A 16,167-nucleotide genomic window follows, 5' to 3' on the forward strand; every position below is an offset into this window, starting at 1 on the left:
GCCATCCTACCTGGACTGAAGAGGGAGTCGCACCCCATCTAAGGCCACGCTTGACTCCATCTCCATCCAGCTTTCTCTGGTTGGAGGTTCCTGCACATCTGTCCCCTGCTGATGCTAGTCCTGTGTGTCCTCAGGGAAGAACGCATGTGCTGAGGGAGGACGCGGCTGCCAGCACCGGTGTGTCAGTGCCCCGGGCACGTTCCACTGTGCCTGCAATCCTGGCTACAAGCTAGCAGCAGACCACAGGAGCTGCTTGGGTGAGAGCTTCCCTGCCCTGCAGTCTCACTGCTCCTGAACCTTCTCCAGCCCCCATTGCCCCAGCATTCAGACCGATGGGTCTGGAAGGGCCTCTGGAAGGAAAAGCCCATCTCCTTCACATTACGGGCGTGGGAAAGAGGGGCTATTGCCCAGGGCCGCACAAGTCCTTGGTGGGACAGGGCTGGACTTCCTGACCCCGCAGTTAAGTTTATTTTGCACCAAAATCAACTCCTACTTTAATTCCATTTTCCCAAGGACATTGTGCATGATTATATTTTAAATTTTGCTATCGGGTGCATGTGCTTACCAGAGAGAGAGAGAAAGAAAAGGAAATTTAGAAAGCACCCACCAAGGGGGATGACCACTCTGCAATCTCTTCTTTCTCTTGGAACTTTGGACATGAACACACACACACACACACACACACACACACACCTGGTGTGTTTTTCTAGTCACTGGGTCCAGGACTTGAACCACATAGCTAAGCATGTGGGATCCAGCCACTTTAACCACCATGCCACCGGCTGGCCCCCCCCCCCCAAAGACATTTTGAAGTCCCTGTGCAACTGCAGATTCTCATTCTTACGCATGATTCAGTAATGGGCATGCTGGCTCTGGCCAGTCTCCTATCTGGCTTAAATTTCCTTCCCAAACGGTTTCTGTCTCCTCCCAGCCATGTCTGCAGTTTCTGTTACTTAATTACCAGTTGAGTCGTCATTAGGGGTTGTCAGTTAGGTAGGTCTCCCTCACAGGCTCGTTCCTGAACTCAGGTGCATCTGTGCTGCTCACCTGGGTCGCCCTGGCTGCTCCCCTTTGCCTTTGCAAATCTTCCAGACCTAGTTCTTCCTTTTGTCTTCTGAAAAGCTGCAGCACACCCATGCCTTGCTTATACAATTGGGCTGTTCTTTTTGGTGGGCGTGTGTGTCCACTCCTGTGATCCGATTGCTCTACCATTTACCAAGTGCCAAGTTAGTGTCAGACATTGTGCTTAGAGCATCACAGACCCTATCTCTCAGCCCACCAACAACCCAGGTATCAGCTGGGGTCTTCCAGTTTCTAGAAACTTAAAAAGGGGGACCAGCAGGTGGCGTAATGGTCATGTTGCTGAACTCCCACATGGCCGACTGCGTTTCTAGTCTCGGACCCAGTGTGCGTGTGCATGTGTGTGTGCCCAAAGTCCGGATAGGAGAACAGATGAGAAGGGATTGTGCCATGGCCATCTCCCCTGGGTGGGGGGGATTCTCACTTTCTGTCTCTCTGTCTCTCTGTGTCTCTTCAGCGAGCACACATGTCCTATAGCAAAACTCTCTAAAAAAAAAAAAAAAAAAAAACCCCAGGCAGTTAGCGTAATGGCTATGTTGCTGGACTCCCACGTAGTCAACCGCGGTTCGCGTCCCGGACCCGGTGGCTTAAAACTCATGCCAGACACGTGTGCATGCGTGCCCAAGATCCCGAGAGGAGAATGGAGGAGAAGGGATTGCGGCATGACCATCCCCCCTGGGGGGGTGATTTCTCGCTTTCTGTCTCTCTGTCTCTGTCTGTCTGGCGAGTGCACGCGCCCTATAGCAAAAACCTCTCCAAAGGTTAACTCGAATCCCCATTTGATGACTATGAATATTTAAATCTCTCCCTAAGGTCTTGGAATCCCCAAAGGCTTACAGTCTGGGGGGTCACCATTTGCTGTGAACATCTGCGGAATTCATTTGATTTATGGGTCATTTCTCAATTTCTCAACACCCCCCTCCCACACACACACTCTTCTTGTACCATGTATGTAAGTCAGTCTCTTTGTCTTACACACTCGTGCACACAAGGACACATGTATGTATATGTATCTTGAACTTGGGCCCTGTTTGGTACAATGAGTCTTCAGAAAGTTCATAGCACAGTGACTGGCAGGTGGCATGGTGGTTAAGAGTGCTGGACTCCCACATGGCTGACTGTGGTTCAAGTCCTGGACCTGATAGCTTGCTTTCTCACTTTCTGTGTCTCTCTCTCTCTGTATCACTCTGGTCAAATAAAAATAAATAAATCAAGTTAAATAAAATTTTTAAAAAGAAAGAAAGTCCATGGCACAGCATATTATGAAAAAACTACAAATGAATTTGGAAGTATTTTTGTATCCATCAAAATAGACTCATACTTGAATTTCAAGCCCCCAGGGGTGGGATTCGAATTATGGCTGGGCATGAGGGGAGTCTGGCTCCCCTAACCATTAGGCCATGGGGCCACCTCCAGGCATAGGCATTTTTTTTTTTTAAACTTTGGAGAGTGAGCCCTGGACACAGGCTGACCTTATCCCTTCCTTAGCCATTGACCTGTGCACTAAGGGGACCCACGGCTGCGAGCACCATTGCGTCAGTTCCCCGGGCTCTTATTTCTGTCGCTGCAGAGCTGGCTTTGTGCTCCAGCAGGACCAGAGGAGCTGCAGGGGTGAGTAACCCACCGCCCACCCCAACACACACCCCAGCACCCCGGACTGAGGGCTCAGAGGGCTTCAATCAGGTGGTATCTTGCTGTCCCTTCCTTGCCACCAGCCATTGACCACTGCAGCTTTGGGAACCACAGCTGCCAGCACGAGTGCATGAGCACCCTCAGCGGGCCACGGTGCCGCTGCAGAGAGGGCCATGACTTGCTGCCCGATGGGAGGAGCTGCCAAGGTGAGGAGGGATCTCCTGCATCTGTGGAGTGAGAAAGGGGATCTTAGCCGGTGGGCTCCCCCCTGACTCCTCCTGACCTGTCTCTTCTTTAAGTCCGAGACTTTTGCAATGGCCTGGACCATGGCTGTGAGTTCCAGTGTGTGAGTGAAGGCCTCTCCTACCGCTGCCTGTGCCCCGAGGGGCGGCAACTTCAAGCGGACGGCAAGAGCTGTAGCCGTGAGTTATTGGACGGGACGTGCTCGATCTGCTTCTGCCCCATGCCCATGTTCTGAGCACTTGGACTTTGCCTTTTCTGGGAGCCAAGGATGTGTTTGTTGGGAATGGGTGTGTGCGGCCTAGGGGCTGGGGGTGTTAGAACGTGCCCTGCTTCTATCACTTTCTCCTTGATCCTCTACCATGCTGCCAAGGTTAATTTTTTTTAAAGAATAATTTATTTAATTTTATTTATTATTATTATTTTAATTTGCTAGAAGGCATGTGTGCTCACCAGAGAGAGAGGAAACATGAGAAAGCAAGCCGTCAGGTCTGGGACTTGAACCATAGTGGGTCGTGTGGGAGTCCAGTGCCTTAACCACCACACCGCCTGCTGGCCCCATCAAGGTTAATGTTTAAAAGTCCACATTTGATCACATTCCTCCTTTGCTCAAAAGCCTTCTGGGGCTCACCAATATCCACAGAATAAAGTTCAAATGCCTTACCCCCTGAGTTTTTCAAATGGTGGGCACAACCACATTAGTGAAAAATGAAATCAAATTAGTGGGTTACAGCCAGTGTTCAAAAGAACGGGAGAGAAAGGAGAGTTTACTGCATTCGGGAAGAGTACGCACTGCTTCGTGAAACTTAGGCTGCTGTTACCTGTGAGCAGCTGGAGTGCGTCATGGTGTATTATCATTATTTCACTGTGGGTTGTAGTCAGAATTCTGTCACCTTCGCTCATCACGATCTAGGTTCAGCCAACCCCTTCAGCCTGTCTCCTGCCACACTTGACCATTGTAGCTTTACTGACCCACCCTTTCCTGAATGTGCCGCGAGCATCCCAGCTCCCCTGCCTCTGAACACGCTGGGCCCCACTTTCTAGAATGCCTTCCCTGCCTTGGCAAACTCCTACTCAACCTTCGAGACTGTCTTAGTTCTTTTGGGCTGCTGTAAAAAGGTACCATAGACCAGGTGGCTTAAATGGCAGACACATATTCCTCATGGTTCTAGACCTGGGAAATCTAAGGCCAAGATGCCAGCAGGTGCCGTGTCTGGGGAGGGCCTGCTTTCCGGTCTGTAGACGGAAGTCTCGCTGTGTCCTCGCGTGGTGGAGGAGGACGCAAGCTCTTCAGTGGTCTTGTAAGGACACATCTCGTTCATGAAGATGCCACCCTCATGACCTCATCTCTGCCATTTACCTCCCAAAGATTCCACTTCCTGAGAACGTTGCCTTAGGGCATGGGGTTTCAACATATGGATTTGAGGAGACACAGGCATTCTGTCCATAACAAAAATGAAATCGAATGTCATCGCTTTCATGCAGCCTTTCTCAGCAACTCCAGGAAAAATGAATTACCCCTGCCTTCGGCGCCAGCAGGCCCCTTTCTCCTCACGTCCCTTCAGTGTAGCGTATGTCTGACTTGTGCCCTGCTCCAATTTCCCTGTGGGTGAGGATTAGGTTTTATCTGTCATTGCACCCCCTTTGGGACCTAGCAAATTCTCCAGCTCAGAATAGGGGAGGCAACACTTAGCATGATAAGGAGCATGGGCTTTGGGATCAGACAGGCCTGCCTTCCAGTCTGGGCTCAGCCGATACTAGCTATGGAATCTGGTGCAAATCCCTATCCTTTAGAACCTCAGATTATAGAAGACGGGGATAAGACTCAAGGTTATTTGGAGGATTGAAGGGAAAAAAGTATATAAAGCACTTAGCTCAGTGTCTGGCACATGGTAAGCTGCCAATAAACTGTGATTACTAATACTTAGAATTGTGGCTGATACATGATAGATGATGAATGGTAGCTATCATGATTGTTGTTGTTGCTATTACTAATATTATTTTATAACGTACTTGTGACGGTGCCTGGGCCTAGCCTGGTGGCGCAGGGGGTCGCAAACTGCACTGCAGTCCTTGCAGCCACATGGTGACTAGGGGTTCAGATTCCCAGGCCAGCTTGAAAATATGCCAGGTGGGAGTGTGGGTGCCTGCCCAAGAACCAGACAAGCTGGAGGGCTGAGGAAAGGGGATCAGGCATGGCCAGACCCTGTTAAGGGTGCTCTCTCTCTCTCTCTGGCACATCCATGCCTCTCTGTCATGAATAAAATAAGTAAACTTAAAAACAAAAAAGGCAAGAGTGTCTGGTTTGTGCTAAGCATTCAGTGAATGTCAAGGGTGATGATGCTGGTGATGACGGTAAGGAGTGTGTGGCACGTGCCTGCCACAGCAGGGACGCGGTCGATGGCGTCCATTACAGAATAAATTAAAGCGAAGGAATGACTGGGTGGGTGGGTGTCTGCTGCCTGGCAGGGGTCTGAGCGCCTGGATCCCGGCTCTTCTCTCCGTGCAGGGTGTCGGGAAGGCCACGTGGACCTAGTTGTGCTCGTAGATGGCTCCAAGAGCGTGCGCCCACAGAACTTCGAGCTGGTGAAGCGCTTCGTGAACCAGATCGTGGACTTCCTGGACGTGTCCCCCGAGGGCACGCGCGTGGGGCTGGTGCAGTTCTCCAGCCGCGTGCGCACCGAGTTCCCGCTGGGCCGCTATGGCACGGCGGCCGAGGTGAAGCAGGCTGTCTTGGCGGTGGACTACATGGAACGCGGTACCATGACCGGGCTGGCGCTGCGGCACATGGTGGAGCACAGCTTCTCCGAGGCGCAGGGCGCGAGGCCCCGCGCCCTCAACATCCCTCGGGTCGGCCTGGTCTTCACCGATGGCCGCTCCCAGGATGACGTCTCCGTGTGGGCAGCGCGTGCCAAGGAGGAAGGTGGGCTAGGCACAGAACAGGCTGGGCTGGGGGGTGGGTCTGACAGGGAGAGGCAGCATTCTCGAGGCCAGGTGCCCCTCTGAGTCTCCTGTCTCGTAGGTATTGTCATGTACGCCGTGGGCGTGGGCAAGGCGGTGGAGGAGGAGCTGCGCCAGATCGCTTCAGAGCCGGCCGAACTGCACGTGTCCTATTCCCCGGACTTCGGCACCATGACACACCTGCTGGAGAACCTCAAAGGCAGCATCTGCCCCGGTGAGCACTTCTCTCTAGGCTCTTCCCCTACCCTCGCAGCCCAGCCTATCATATCTCCCTTCCCTTTCACCCCCAACCCTCTCCGTAGAGCTATAACTAGGGGCTGGAGTCTCTACTAGACAGAGCCTGTTATTCAAAGTGTGGTCCTCCACCCAGTGGCAGGAAGGCCACCTGGTAGCTTGTGAAAACTAAAGCACTGCTGGTGCCCTCCAGACCTAATGAGTAAGGGTTCGCACTTCGACAAGACCCTCAGGTGATTCATAAACATGCTAAAGTCTTAGAAGCCCCTAGACAAGGCTACTTGCCCACCCCCCCAGATTAGTGGATATTCAGAATAATTTAGGAAAAAAAAATTCAAAATCATGTCAAACAGCATTTGTCAGTGCAGTCACAGGACTGAACTTGGAATTCAACTTTACAGACTTAGCAAAGTGGCAAGGTTGAGTGTGTTTTAAGGACACAGAGACAGGTTTTGCGTTTTGTTTCGTTTTGTTTTGTTTTTGACAATGTAGCCCACTAATGCAGCCCACCTACTTCATCTGCCCAGCTGAGGAAAAGAGACCACCTCTGGCTGCCGAGTGGGAGGGCTGTTAGACTGTGCACTGTACTTTATAGGCAATCTAGGGAATTTCTTGAGGGTACTTTTTACTGTAGGGTCCTTGGACTGTCACCCAGGTTTCATGTATGACTCCTCTTTCAGATTGCCCTGTTTAGTACAGCTGGGCTGTGCCTGGACAGAAAAAAAATGTGTGGGGACCAGCAGATGGCGTAATGGTTATGTTGCTGGACTCCTATGTAATTAACCATGGTTCTAGTCTGGAACTGGGTGGCTTAAAACTCACTCTGGGTGTGTATGTGTGTATTCCCAAGATCCCAAGAGGAGAATGGAGGAGAAGGGATTGCAGTGTGGCCATCCCTCCTAGGGGATGATTTCTCACTTTCTGTCTCTCTGGCAAGCACACATGTCCTATAGCAAAAATCTCTGAAAAAAAAAAAGTGTGTGTGTGTGTGTGTGTGTGTGTGTGTGTGTAGGGGTTTTCAAATAGTTCATGGAAAGTGCACACTATAAAAAAAGCAATGCCTGGATTTCAAAACGTGTTTGCACTTTATTTTGATAAACTGATACTATAATTCCATTTTCCCATGAATGTTTGCAGTCCCCTCTTAGGCGTAAGTGTGTGTATGTTACGTATATACATATGCACACATACCCACATGAGTCTGCCAGTATCTATCTCCTGTCTCCGGGCTAACTCTAATCATTAACCAGGGTATTGTGTAAACACTGGACTAGCTGCTCTTTCAAGGACATTCTTATGCTCTTACATCCTTTGTAGCGTGACTTTGGACAAGTCACTTAACCCCACCTTTACCTTAACTTTCCTTTTCTGTAGGAGGGGAGGGCACTGGCTCTAGAATTCTAAGTACAGTCTGGTGGGGAGCCGTGGAGGCTGTTCACCAATTGGCTGTATGACCCTGGGCAGGCACCCCACCCCTCCACCTGGCCCTGGGTTTCTCCATCTGTATAATTACGGGCCTGCAAGGGACTGCTATTAACACCATGAGTAACGCCAAATACAGCAGTTTGCTGTGGGCATGCAAGACTACAACCGAGAGGGAGGGAACTTTTTTTTTAAAGAGAGATTTTTGCTATAGGGTGCATGTGTTTGCCAGAGAGCCAGAGAGACAGAAAGTGAGAAGTCACTCCCCCCTGGGGGGGATAGCCGTACCGCAATCCCTTCTCCTCCATCCTCCTCTTACGATTTTGGGCATGAATGCACGTGCGCCCAGCGTGAGTTCAAGTCCCTGGGTCTGGGATTCAAACCACAGTGGATTAAGTGGGAGTCCAGTGACATAACCAGTACACCATCTGCTGGTTCCCTGAGAGGTAACTTTTACATCATAGTGACAACTCTATTGAAGGCTCAGTGCCAGGCCGTGAGCTTACTGCATCACTACCTGTAATATTAAAAATGGCACACAGTTACAGAATTTCAGTGGACCTAGAATACTGTCTGTTGTAAGAGTCTCCATTATGTGTACTGCTAAGAAAAGCAGGTACCAACTTTAATTGTAAGGTTTTTCTCCCTCCCCGCCCTCCCCCCAGACATTGAAATGCATGGGGGAGATAGACTGAGATCAATGGTTCTTTACTTTTTTTTTTTTTAATTCACAATAGAGAACATGTGTACATGCATGAGAAAGAGAGGGCAAGAGAGAGAGAGAGAAAGAGAAAGAGAGAGAGAGAGAAGCTTCCTCAACAGGGTCTGGTTATGCCACTCTCTCTCTCTTCCAGCCCAGAAGCTCGTCAGAATAGAATCTCGGGCACTTGCATGTGCACCCAACATGGTTTATGCTGGCCATGCCAGGGACCCGAACTGGCTGTGGCTTCCAGAACTGTGATCCAGTAGACTAGAGTCTGTGACACCTAGGCTAGGCTGGATTATTGTTTTGTTTTGTTTTTAAGAAACAACAATGAAAACGTTTATCCATCCATCTGTTTGTTGTGATTTTCAAGTTGCATGTCCCAGGACTCAACCGTAGCCAGCCATGTGAGAATCCAGCACCTTAAGCACGATGCCACTTGCTGGCCGGGTCACTAGTTCTTAGACATTAATATGCATCAGAGTCACCTGGAGGACTGTTCAACGCACAGGTCACTGGGCTCCAATTCTAGATTTTCTGATGGAGTCTAATAATTTGCATTTCTGAGAAATTCCTAGGTGATACTGATGCTGCTGGTCCAGTACCCACACTCTGAGAACCACTGGTCTGGTTGCAATAGACTCCATAGTGCTTACCTGTGCCAGGCACGGTTCTAGAGCTGTGCTTTCCTTCTTTTAGATGTTTGCTATACGGCATGTGCGCTCACTGAAAAGACAGAAAGTGAGAAATCACCCCCCCGGGGGAATGGCCACACTGCAATACCTTCTCCTCTACTCTCTTCTTAGGATTTTGGGCACGCATGCACACATGCCTGGCGTGAGTTTCAAGCCTCCTGTCCAGGACTCAAACTGCGGTCGACCATGCGGGAGTCCAGCACTGTAACCATTACACCATCTGCTGGTCCCTGCTTTGTGTTTTCCAATAAGCGAGCCACTAGCTTCATCTGCCTACTGAGTTAAAAATAATTAATTAAATAAACTTCAATTCTTCAGCTGGACCAGCCACATTTCTAGTGTTCAGTAGACATGCGTGGCTAATGACTCTGCATGGGATCGGGAAGATGTGGAAGGTTCCATCACTGCGTGAAGTTGCATTTGGAGAGTGTTGCTCTGGACTCTCACTCCTTCAGGTGTGGTCCATGAGTCAGCATTAGCATCACTTGGGAGCTTTTAGAAACGTAGGGACCAGCAGTTAGCGTAATGGCTATGTCGCTGGATTCCCTTGTAGTTGATTGTGGTTCGAGTCCTGGACCCGGTGGCTTAAACTCACGCCATGTGTGTGCGTGCCCAAGTTCCTGAGAGGAGAATGGAGAAGAAGGGATTGCGGCGTGGCCATCCCCCCCAGGGGGTGGTTTCTCACTTTCTGTCTCTCTCTGTCTTTCTGGTGAGCGCATGCGCCCTGTAGCAAAAACCTCTCCAAAAAAGAAAAAAAAAAGAAAAGAAACGTAGATTCTCAGTCCGTTCCTGGTTCTGAATCAGGATCTGTATTTTAACAAACCCAATGAGTTTGATAAACATTAAGGTTTGAGAAACACTCTGTAACTTGTGCACGCACACACACTCAAATCCTTGAATCCTTGCACCATCAATGCCTGTGTTCCCTCATTAGATCCATTTTATGGATGAAAAAAAAAATGAGGCTTAGGTTGTTTTCCAGTATCTCATAACTGCTTGGCTAGGACTCAGCCCAAGTTTGTCTAAATCCAAAGCCCGTACACTCAACCACACACCCGGTGCAGGTAAAGTAGAGAGCGCCAAGGCTAGGGCCAGCCCCGCCTCCTGCAGTTTCTCATTCTCCTGACCCTGTGCCCGGCTTGCAGAGGAGGGCATCAGCGCTGGGACAGAGCTTCGGAGCCCTTGCGAATGTGAAAGCCTTATGGAGTTCCAGGGCCGCACGCTGGGGGCGCTCGAGAGCCTGACCCAGAACCATATCCTTTGGGGCTGGCGGTGCGGGCTGGAGGGAAGGTAAAGGGGTCCCAACGAACCCCAAAGGCTTCCTTAACTGTTTACTGGCCCAGCTGACCGCGCGCCTGGAGGATCTGGAGAATCAACTGGCCAACCAGAAATGAGGGCTTCCGGTGGCGAGGACCCGGGACGGGGTGTGGCCCCACGGACTGTGCCCTTCGAGCGCTGTCAGGGCGCCCTAGCGGGGCAGAACCTGGGCTTCTCCGGCTTGAGCTGTCGGGGAGGAGACGCTGGCGGGCTCCCAGCGCTGTGCTTGAGCTGGCCTCGCCTGGACCAGAAGCCGGACAGGGGGGATGGCGGGGATTGGGAAGGGGTGGAGGTGGGGACCGCGTGCCAGACCCGCACGTCCTCACCGCGTGCTGTGCTCAGGTTTTTGTTGGATTTCTTTTTCTTAAAAAAAAATCTGATTTTCACAGGATCGGTTTTGTACGTCTTGCTGTGCCGACAGGGGGAGGGAGGCCAGACGCAACGTGCTCTGGTGGCGCCCGGACGGCGTCTCCTTGGAGAAAGGCGCATTGTGCCGCAGTCGGGCTAGGGGGCAGGGGACCCGGCGCGGCTTCCCCCTCCTTGTTCATTCAGCCAGGAACAGATGGCTCCTTATTCAGGCTTCGAGGAGGGAGGGGGCTCAGCGGGACCCTTGGGGGTCTGAGCAAGTCTACCACCTCCCCTATCCCCCAGCAAATTCGAACACTGCTTCGTGGCCCTGCCCATCTCATGGTGCCCCCAAGGCGAGCTTAAAAGCTGCTCGGACTGGTTGGGGGAAGTTGGAGACGGGAGTAGTTCGATTTCCATCGAACCCCTAAATGGACGGGGTAGGGCAAATACGTACATTTTCTCTCTCCTGAACTAGGCAGGAAGAAGAAGGGTCAGCTCTGGGATAGAGCAGGACTCTGTCTGCCTAACCTGTGTCCTCCCTCTGTCACCCTCCAACCCCAAACATACAAAACCTCTATCAGTGAAGAACAAGAAGTGGTATCATTTCCCAGGTGCATGCAAGAAAGAGCGAAGTCTAAAATACCTCTAATCCTGGAGCGATTTGGGGCACATTATTTTGGGTTTGTGTCCTCACTGGTAAAGTGGAGATTGAAACTGTTACCCCCTGGGGTGACGGTGTGAAATTCTTCTAAGTGATCTGACGTTTTGCCTGGAACAGTGCATCTTAAGCCCCCAATCAGTGGCAGTTGCTCATTATTCTTGCCCATTATTCTTACTAACAGTTTTTTAGATTTGAGCATGAGTCGAAGTGATTTGCAGTTATTTCGTTTCATGTGCACATCAACCTTGTGAGATGAGAATTATTGTCTGCATCATGCCCATTTACAGATGGGGAAAATGAGGCACCGAGAGGGTAAGCAAGTTGCCCGAAGTCACATTACTAGTGAGAAGCGGAACCATGTTGGGTTAGTGTCTGGTGTCTGCAGGAACGAATCACTACCGACAGAATGGCTTAGAACACAAATTTACACTACCTTACCGTTCCGGAGGGCAGAAGTCCAGGATGGGTTGGCCTTCCTTCTGGCAGCTTCTGTCTGCTCACCTTTCCAGCTTCTTTGGGTACCTGAATTCCTTGGCCCGTGACCCCGGGTCACTTCAATCTCTGCGTCCACCATTTCTTTCTTGGACTGTGAACTCCCTGTCTTGTAACAACTGTTGCGATTTCAAAGTTAGGGCCTAGATACTCCAGGGCACTCTCCCCCATGTCGATGCTCTCCCCCATGACAAGCTCTTCCACCTGATCACCATCTGCAAAGTCCCTTTTGTCATGTAAGGCAACATACTGACAGGTTCCAGGGATGAGGACATGGACATCTTCGGGCGGCCATTGTTCTGTCCACTGCACGGGGCATGAAGCCAGGCTGACCTTTATGAGGCTTGATGAGGATGGAAAAGCATGGCTGAGACAAGCCCTTGAGCTGGGGGAGCTCTGGGCTGCAGGGGAGGAAGACCACCTGACTATAACTAAGAGAGAGAACTTCAGCTGAGAGGACGAAACCAAAGCCAGGCAAAGAAGGAGGAATCCTGGAGGGGTGGTCTTAGCAAGTCTTAAACGCTGGCGGGAATTCCTGTGGTGGCCACGGGGCATTTTACAGATGAGTGAAGCCTGAGAGTGTGTGGTCAGGGGTACCTGGAGTGTGAGGATTGGGGGAATGAGGGTGATGGGGAGCTCACCTGGGCATGAGGGTTAGATGAGCTAGAGTGCCACACGCGGCGCCTGGTATGTGACCTCACCTTGCCCAACTCCTTCATTTTACAGTTGGGGAAACCGAGGCCTGGAGGTCAGAGCTCCCTGCCCAAGATCACACAGTGAGAGAACACAAAACACAAGCCGGGTCAAGAAGAAGCCCTGGGGTTGGTGGTGTCCACTCTGGAACAGGGTACCCTGCTGATGGGGGAGGCTGAGGGCAAGCGCAAGGCTTCTTCCTTCCGGTTTCCCTGTGCTGTCCAGCACTGCCTTCTCCTGGGTTTTACTGTTTTCATCTGCGCTTTTTTCCCTCCTGCAACCCCCCTAGAAAACACTAGATGGCGCCCGGAGCTCTGATTTGGAGCTGAGTCCCAGAGCCCTTGCAGGTGCGTGGAATCCAGGCACTGGGACTGATGAGCTTGTGCTTCTTAGGAACATTCTTTCCCTTGACATCCCTCTCCCTGCTCTGGCAGACCCCACACCACAGCCTAGAAGCCACTTCTGTTCCTTGGCATTGGCCACAAGCTCCTGGATTTGAAGTAGCTTTGTTGCTTTGCAGGTGGGTATTGGTGTGAACAAGGGCTGGGTCCCTTGCTCACCTCACAATTCCTTGTACCCTGCTGGACAGGACAGAATTCTTTCTTTTTCTTCCTTTCTTTCTTCCTCCATTTCTTCTTTCCTTCCTTCCTTCCTTCCTTCCTTCCTTCCTTCCTTCTTTTATTTAAGAGATATTTTTGCTATATGACACGTGCACTTGCCAGAGAGACAGAAAGCAAGAAATCACCACCGGGGAGATGGTCACACCACAATCCCTTCTCCTTCAGTCTCCTCTCTGGATTTTGGGCACACAGGTGCATGCATGCACCTGGCATGAATTTTAAGCCGCCAGGTCCGGGACTTGAATCGCGGTCTATTATATGGGAGTCTAGCGACATAACCATTATACCATCTGCTGGTCCCAGGACAGAATTCTTGACCACTGGTCATGTGTCACATAAAGGAAGAAAGCCCTTCTTTTGTTTATATCCTCCATAAGTCAAAGAATAGAAGACTTGCTCAACAATCCAGTCGATCAAATGTCCATTAATCCAAGAACAGAAAGTAAAAACCCAGGTAATGGTAGGAGAAACAGCCAAGAAAGCAGAGGTCGAGCGAGGCCCAGAGCCGGAGCACAAATCCTGGGCCTGCTGGTGTCCAGGTGGGCAGGACGGTTATGCGGCTTCGGAGCACTTCCAGAGTACTTGCAGACTGGGGGAGGCTTGAGCCCAGGTCTCCTGGAAGGAACTCAGTGTTCTTGGCCCTCTTGGTTCCCTGGGGGTTTTGAATAACTAAAAAGGACACTGTCTTCCACAGTGATTGACAGAGATGTCACTTATGGAGCTCTTTCTTTTTAAAAGTTTGTTTATTTATTTTCTCCATGAGCGAGAGGGACAGAGAGAGTGAGAGAGCATCCCCAACAGACCCAATAGGGTCTTGATGCCATGGTCCACCCCCAGTCTCAGGCAGCCCCAAATCACAGGTATGCACATGCCCGGTGTACTCAGGGAGGTCTCTAGACATAATCCAGAACTTTCCATGTGGGCTAGCCTTGCAGAGTATCCCATTTCACCACTGCACTACCCCCTGGGCCCAGGGAGCTGTTTCTTACACTTGGTAGCGTATGCTAGGCCTTGGATGGGAAAACCGAAGGCAGGCAGGCCGGCCTGCAACCCCAGCCAGGGCCCTGACTCCTTTTGTGAATTTCACCCTCTGTGTCCCCGGGCTGTTGGCCTTTGCATCCTTCTACTCCAACTCACAGCCCTCTCCGGTTTCTCCACCTGGCATGGCCTCTGTCCCTAAGGGCTGTCTACTTCCCTGGCTCTTTGGATTCAGGACAGTGAGAACAGAGAGAAGAAAACCATCGATTTCAGACAACCACGGTGTACTGGGGGCTACTCTGCATCTCACATCCGATCACCTCATTTAAACCACTCAACCCGCAGAAGAGAAAACTGAGGTTGAAAGAGGCCACTTGCTCAAGGTCCAGAGTTCACCATTAGGGTTTGGACCCAAGTGCCTTTAACCCAGAGAACACCCATTTTACACTTGTATCCTTCAGTCCATCAGGATACACGTTTTCAAAGAAACTTTTCCTAAGAAACCGGAGAGACAGACACAAGCAAAGCCCAAGACGGGGAGCAGATGAGTGAGGGGAGCTGTGGTTGAGGCCCAGCTCTCTACTCACCAGCAGTGCAGGCTCCACGGTAAGCCTCCGCAAGCCTCAGTGTCCCCCCCTGTACCGTTCGAACAACGCCAGCCTCATTGGCTCGAGGGAAAGATGGAAGTCTCACTGACAGAGGCTGGGGAAGGCCACATATTAGATCTTTGTCCATTTTGTTCCTTTACCCTAACATGGCTGTCTGCTTCTGTACAACTGCTTGCTCTCCCCATGAGAAAACATCTTGTGCTAGCCATACAGAAAACCGTATGCAGAATGACATCCTGTACCTGCTGCTGTCTTTGCTAACTAGCCCGAAACCCTTCTGTTTAGCAATGTAGCTGCTTGCATGGAAACCCCAGTCCCCTCAGAAATAACTAACCTGTTTGATTCAGCTTCGGAATCAAACTGCTTGCATAGAAACCCCTGGTAACTGATCCCCTATAAAAAGACTGCTCAAACTATGGTTGGGGCTACAGTTCTGACTCTCGGCCCCCAAGCCTTAGGTTGTAGTTGCTGGCCGGCTAATAAAGACTCCCTTTAAACGTAACCTGGCTCTGGTGGTCGTTCATTTGGTGGCACTCTACACCAACGCTGTGCACAGTGGATGATCGGAAAGGGCACTTTCTTCTCAGGCCATCATCTGAAGGAGAACCCCTGCCTCGGTGGTGCCAGGGCCCCTGCCCATTAGGAAGTCGAGCCACACCACACAATGACAAGCAAAGTGCCCTAAGTGCACAGAGGAGGACACGAGCAGCTTCCTAGAGGGCCTGGTGAGTGAGCTGCATCACAGAGGGTGAACGACATTCCCCAGAGGGCCAAGGAGAAGGCTCCTGGGCAGAGGCCTCCAGTGGCATTTCGAGGGCACATGATGAACAGGAGGCTGGACAGGAAGGGCGGCCTCAGTTTCCGCAGTAGATCAAGGCGCCTCGCATCACAAGGGCTTGTGGCTAGTGGTCTTTCCTTCTTCACAAGCTGGAGAATTGCCGGGTGACTTAGTTTAAGATGGAGCATCCTGGAGCCGGCCCGAGAATCTGCGTTTCCACGTACTCCTGAGAGACATTACACAGGTCATCCGAGGATGCGTGGAGACACAGGAATGCAGGGGGTGGAAGTGCCCTCCCCCAGGCAGGGGAGCAAAGTCTGGGGCCTCAGGATCCTAGGCATGGGGGCCCAGCTTTAGTGGACTTGGGGAGCAAACTGAGAACTAGTAGCCAGTGGAGCCCCTGGTAAGAATGCCAAGCGGGTCACTGCAGCTCTGTTACACATCACCCGGGGCTGAGCAGGGAGGACAGATTCAGTGATGGAGGTTTCAGGTCAGAGGCTGGAGCTGGAGATAAGAGGGCAGGTCGGAAGGGGAGGCACGAGGCCCAGGCACTAGAGGCAATCTCTTTTCTTTTTTCCTCTCCTCCTCCTTTTCTCCTCCTTCTCCTTCTCCTCTTCCTTCTCCTTCTTTGGCAAGGTCTCCCCAAGTCTGGGTCCTCCTGAGTCTCAGGGTCTACAGCCACACATCACTGTATTGGACTTCCGG

General features: G+C 51.3%; 1 protein-coding gene and 1 long non-coding RNA gene across 6 annotated transcripts in view; both read left to right on the forward strand.

The window, feature by feature from the left end:
- The window catches only part of MATN4 (matrilin 4), a 17,528-nt gene extending 6,772 nt beyond the window's left edge, over positions 1 to 10,756 (forward strand). For all 4 annotated transcript variants that reach the window (XM_027774195.1, XM_027774196.1, XM_006154515.3 and 1 more), the window contains 8 exons: positions 135 to 257; positions 2,569 to 2,691; positions 2,796 to 2,918; positions 3,012 to 3,134; positions 5,462 to 5,875; positions 5,975 to 6,127; positions 10,113 to 10,220; positions 10,303 to 10,756. In XM_027774195.1, the coding sequence (XP_027629996.1) occupies positions 135 to 257; positions 2,569 to 2,691; positions 2,796 to 2,918; positions 3,012 to 3,134; positions 5,462 to 5,875; positions 5,975 to 6,127; positions 10,113 to 10,220; positions 10,303 to 10,361 (1,226 nt within the window). In that variant the 3' untranslated portion in view covers positions 10,362 to 10,756. The remainder of the gene's footprint in view (positions 1 to 134; positions 258 to 2,568; positions 2,692 to 2,795; positions 2,919 to 3,011; positions 3,135 to 5,461; positions 5,876 to 5,974; positions 6,128 to 10,112; positions 10,221 to 10,302) is intronic.
- A 1,765-nt stretch (positions 10,757 to 12,521) lies between these two features.
- Positions 12,522 to 14,873, forward strand: LOC114008898 (uncharacterized). 2 transcript variants are annotated; one of them, XR_003550382.1, is made up of 4 exons: positions 12,522 to 12,632; positions 12,768 to 12,825; positions 12,913 to 12,998; positions 14,538 to 14,873. It is a non-coding gene; the product is annotated as an uncharacterized LOC114008898 (long non-coding RNA). The 2 variants fall into 2 exon arrangements; XR_003550383.1 differs by having other exon boundaries at positions 12,522 to 12,606.
- The last annotated feature ends 1,294 nt before the right edge of the window (positions 14,874 to 16,167 follow it).

This window comes from Tupaia chinensis, unplaced genomic scaffold (genome assembly GCF_000334495.1).
Source record: "Tupaia chinensis unplaced genomic scaffold, TupChi_1.0 Scaffold000411_1, whole genome shotgun sequence".
Classification (NCBI taxonomy): Eukaryota; Metazoa; Chordata; class Mammalia; order Scandentia; family Tupaiidae; genus Tupaia; species Tupaia belangeri.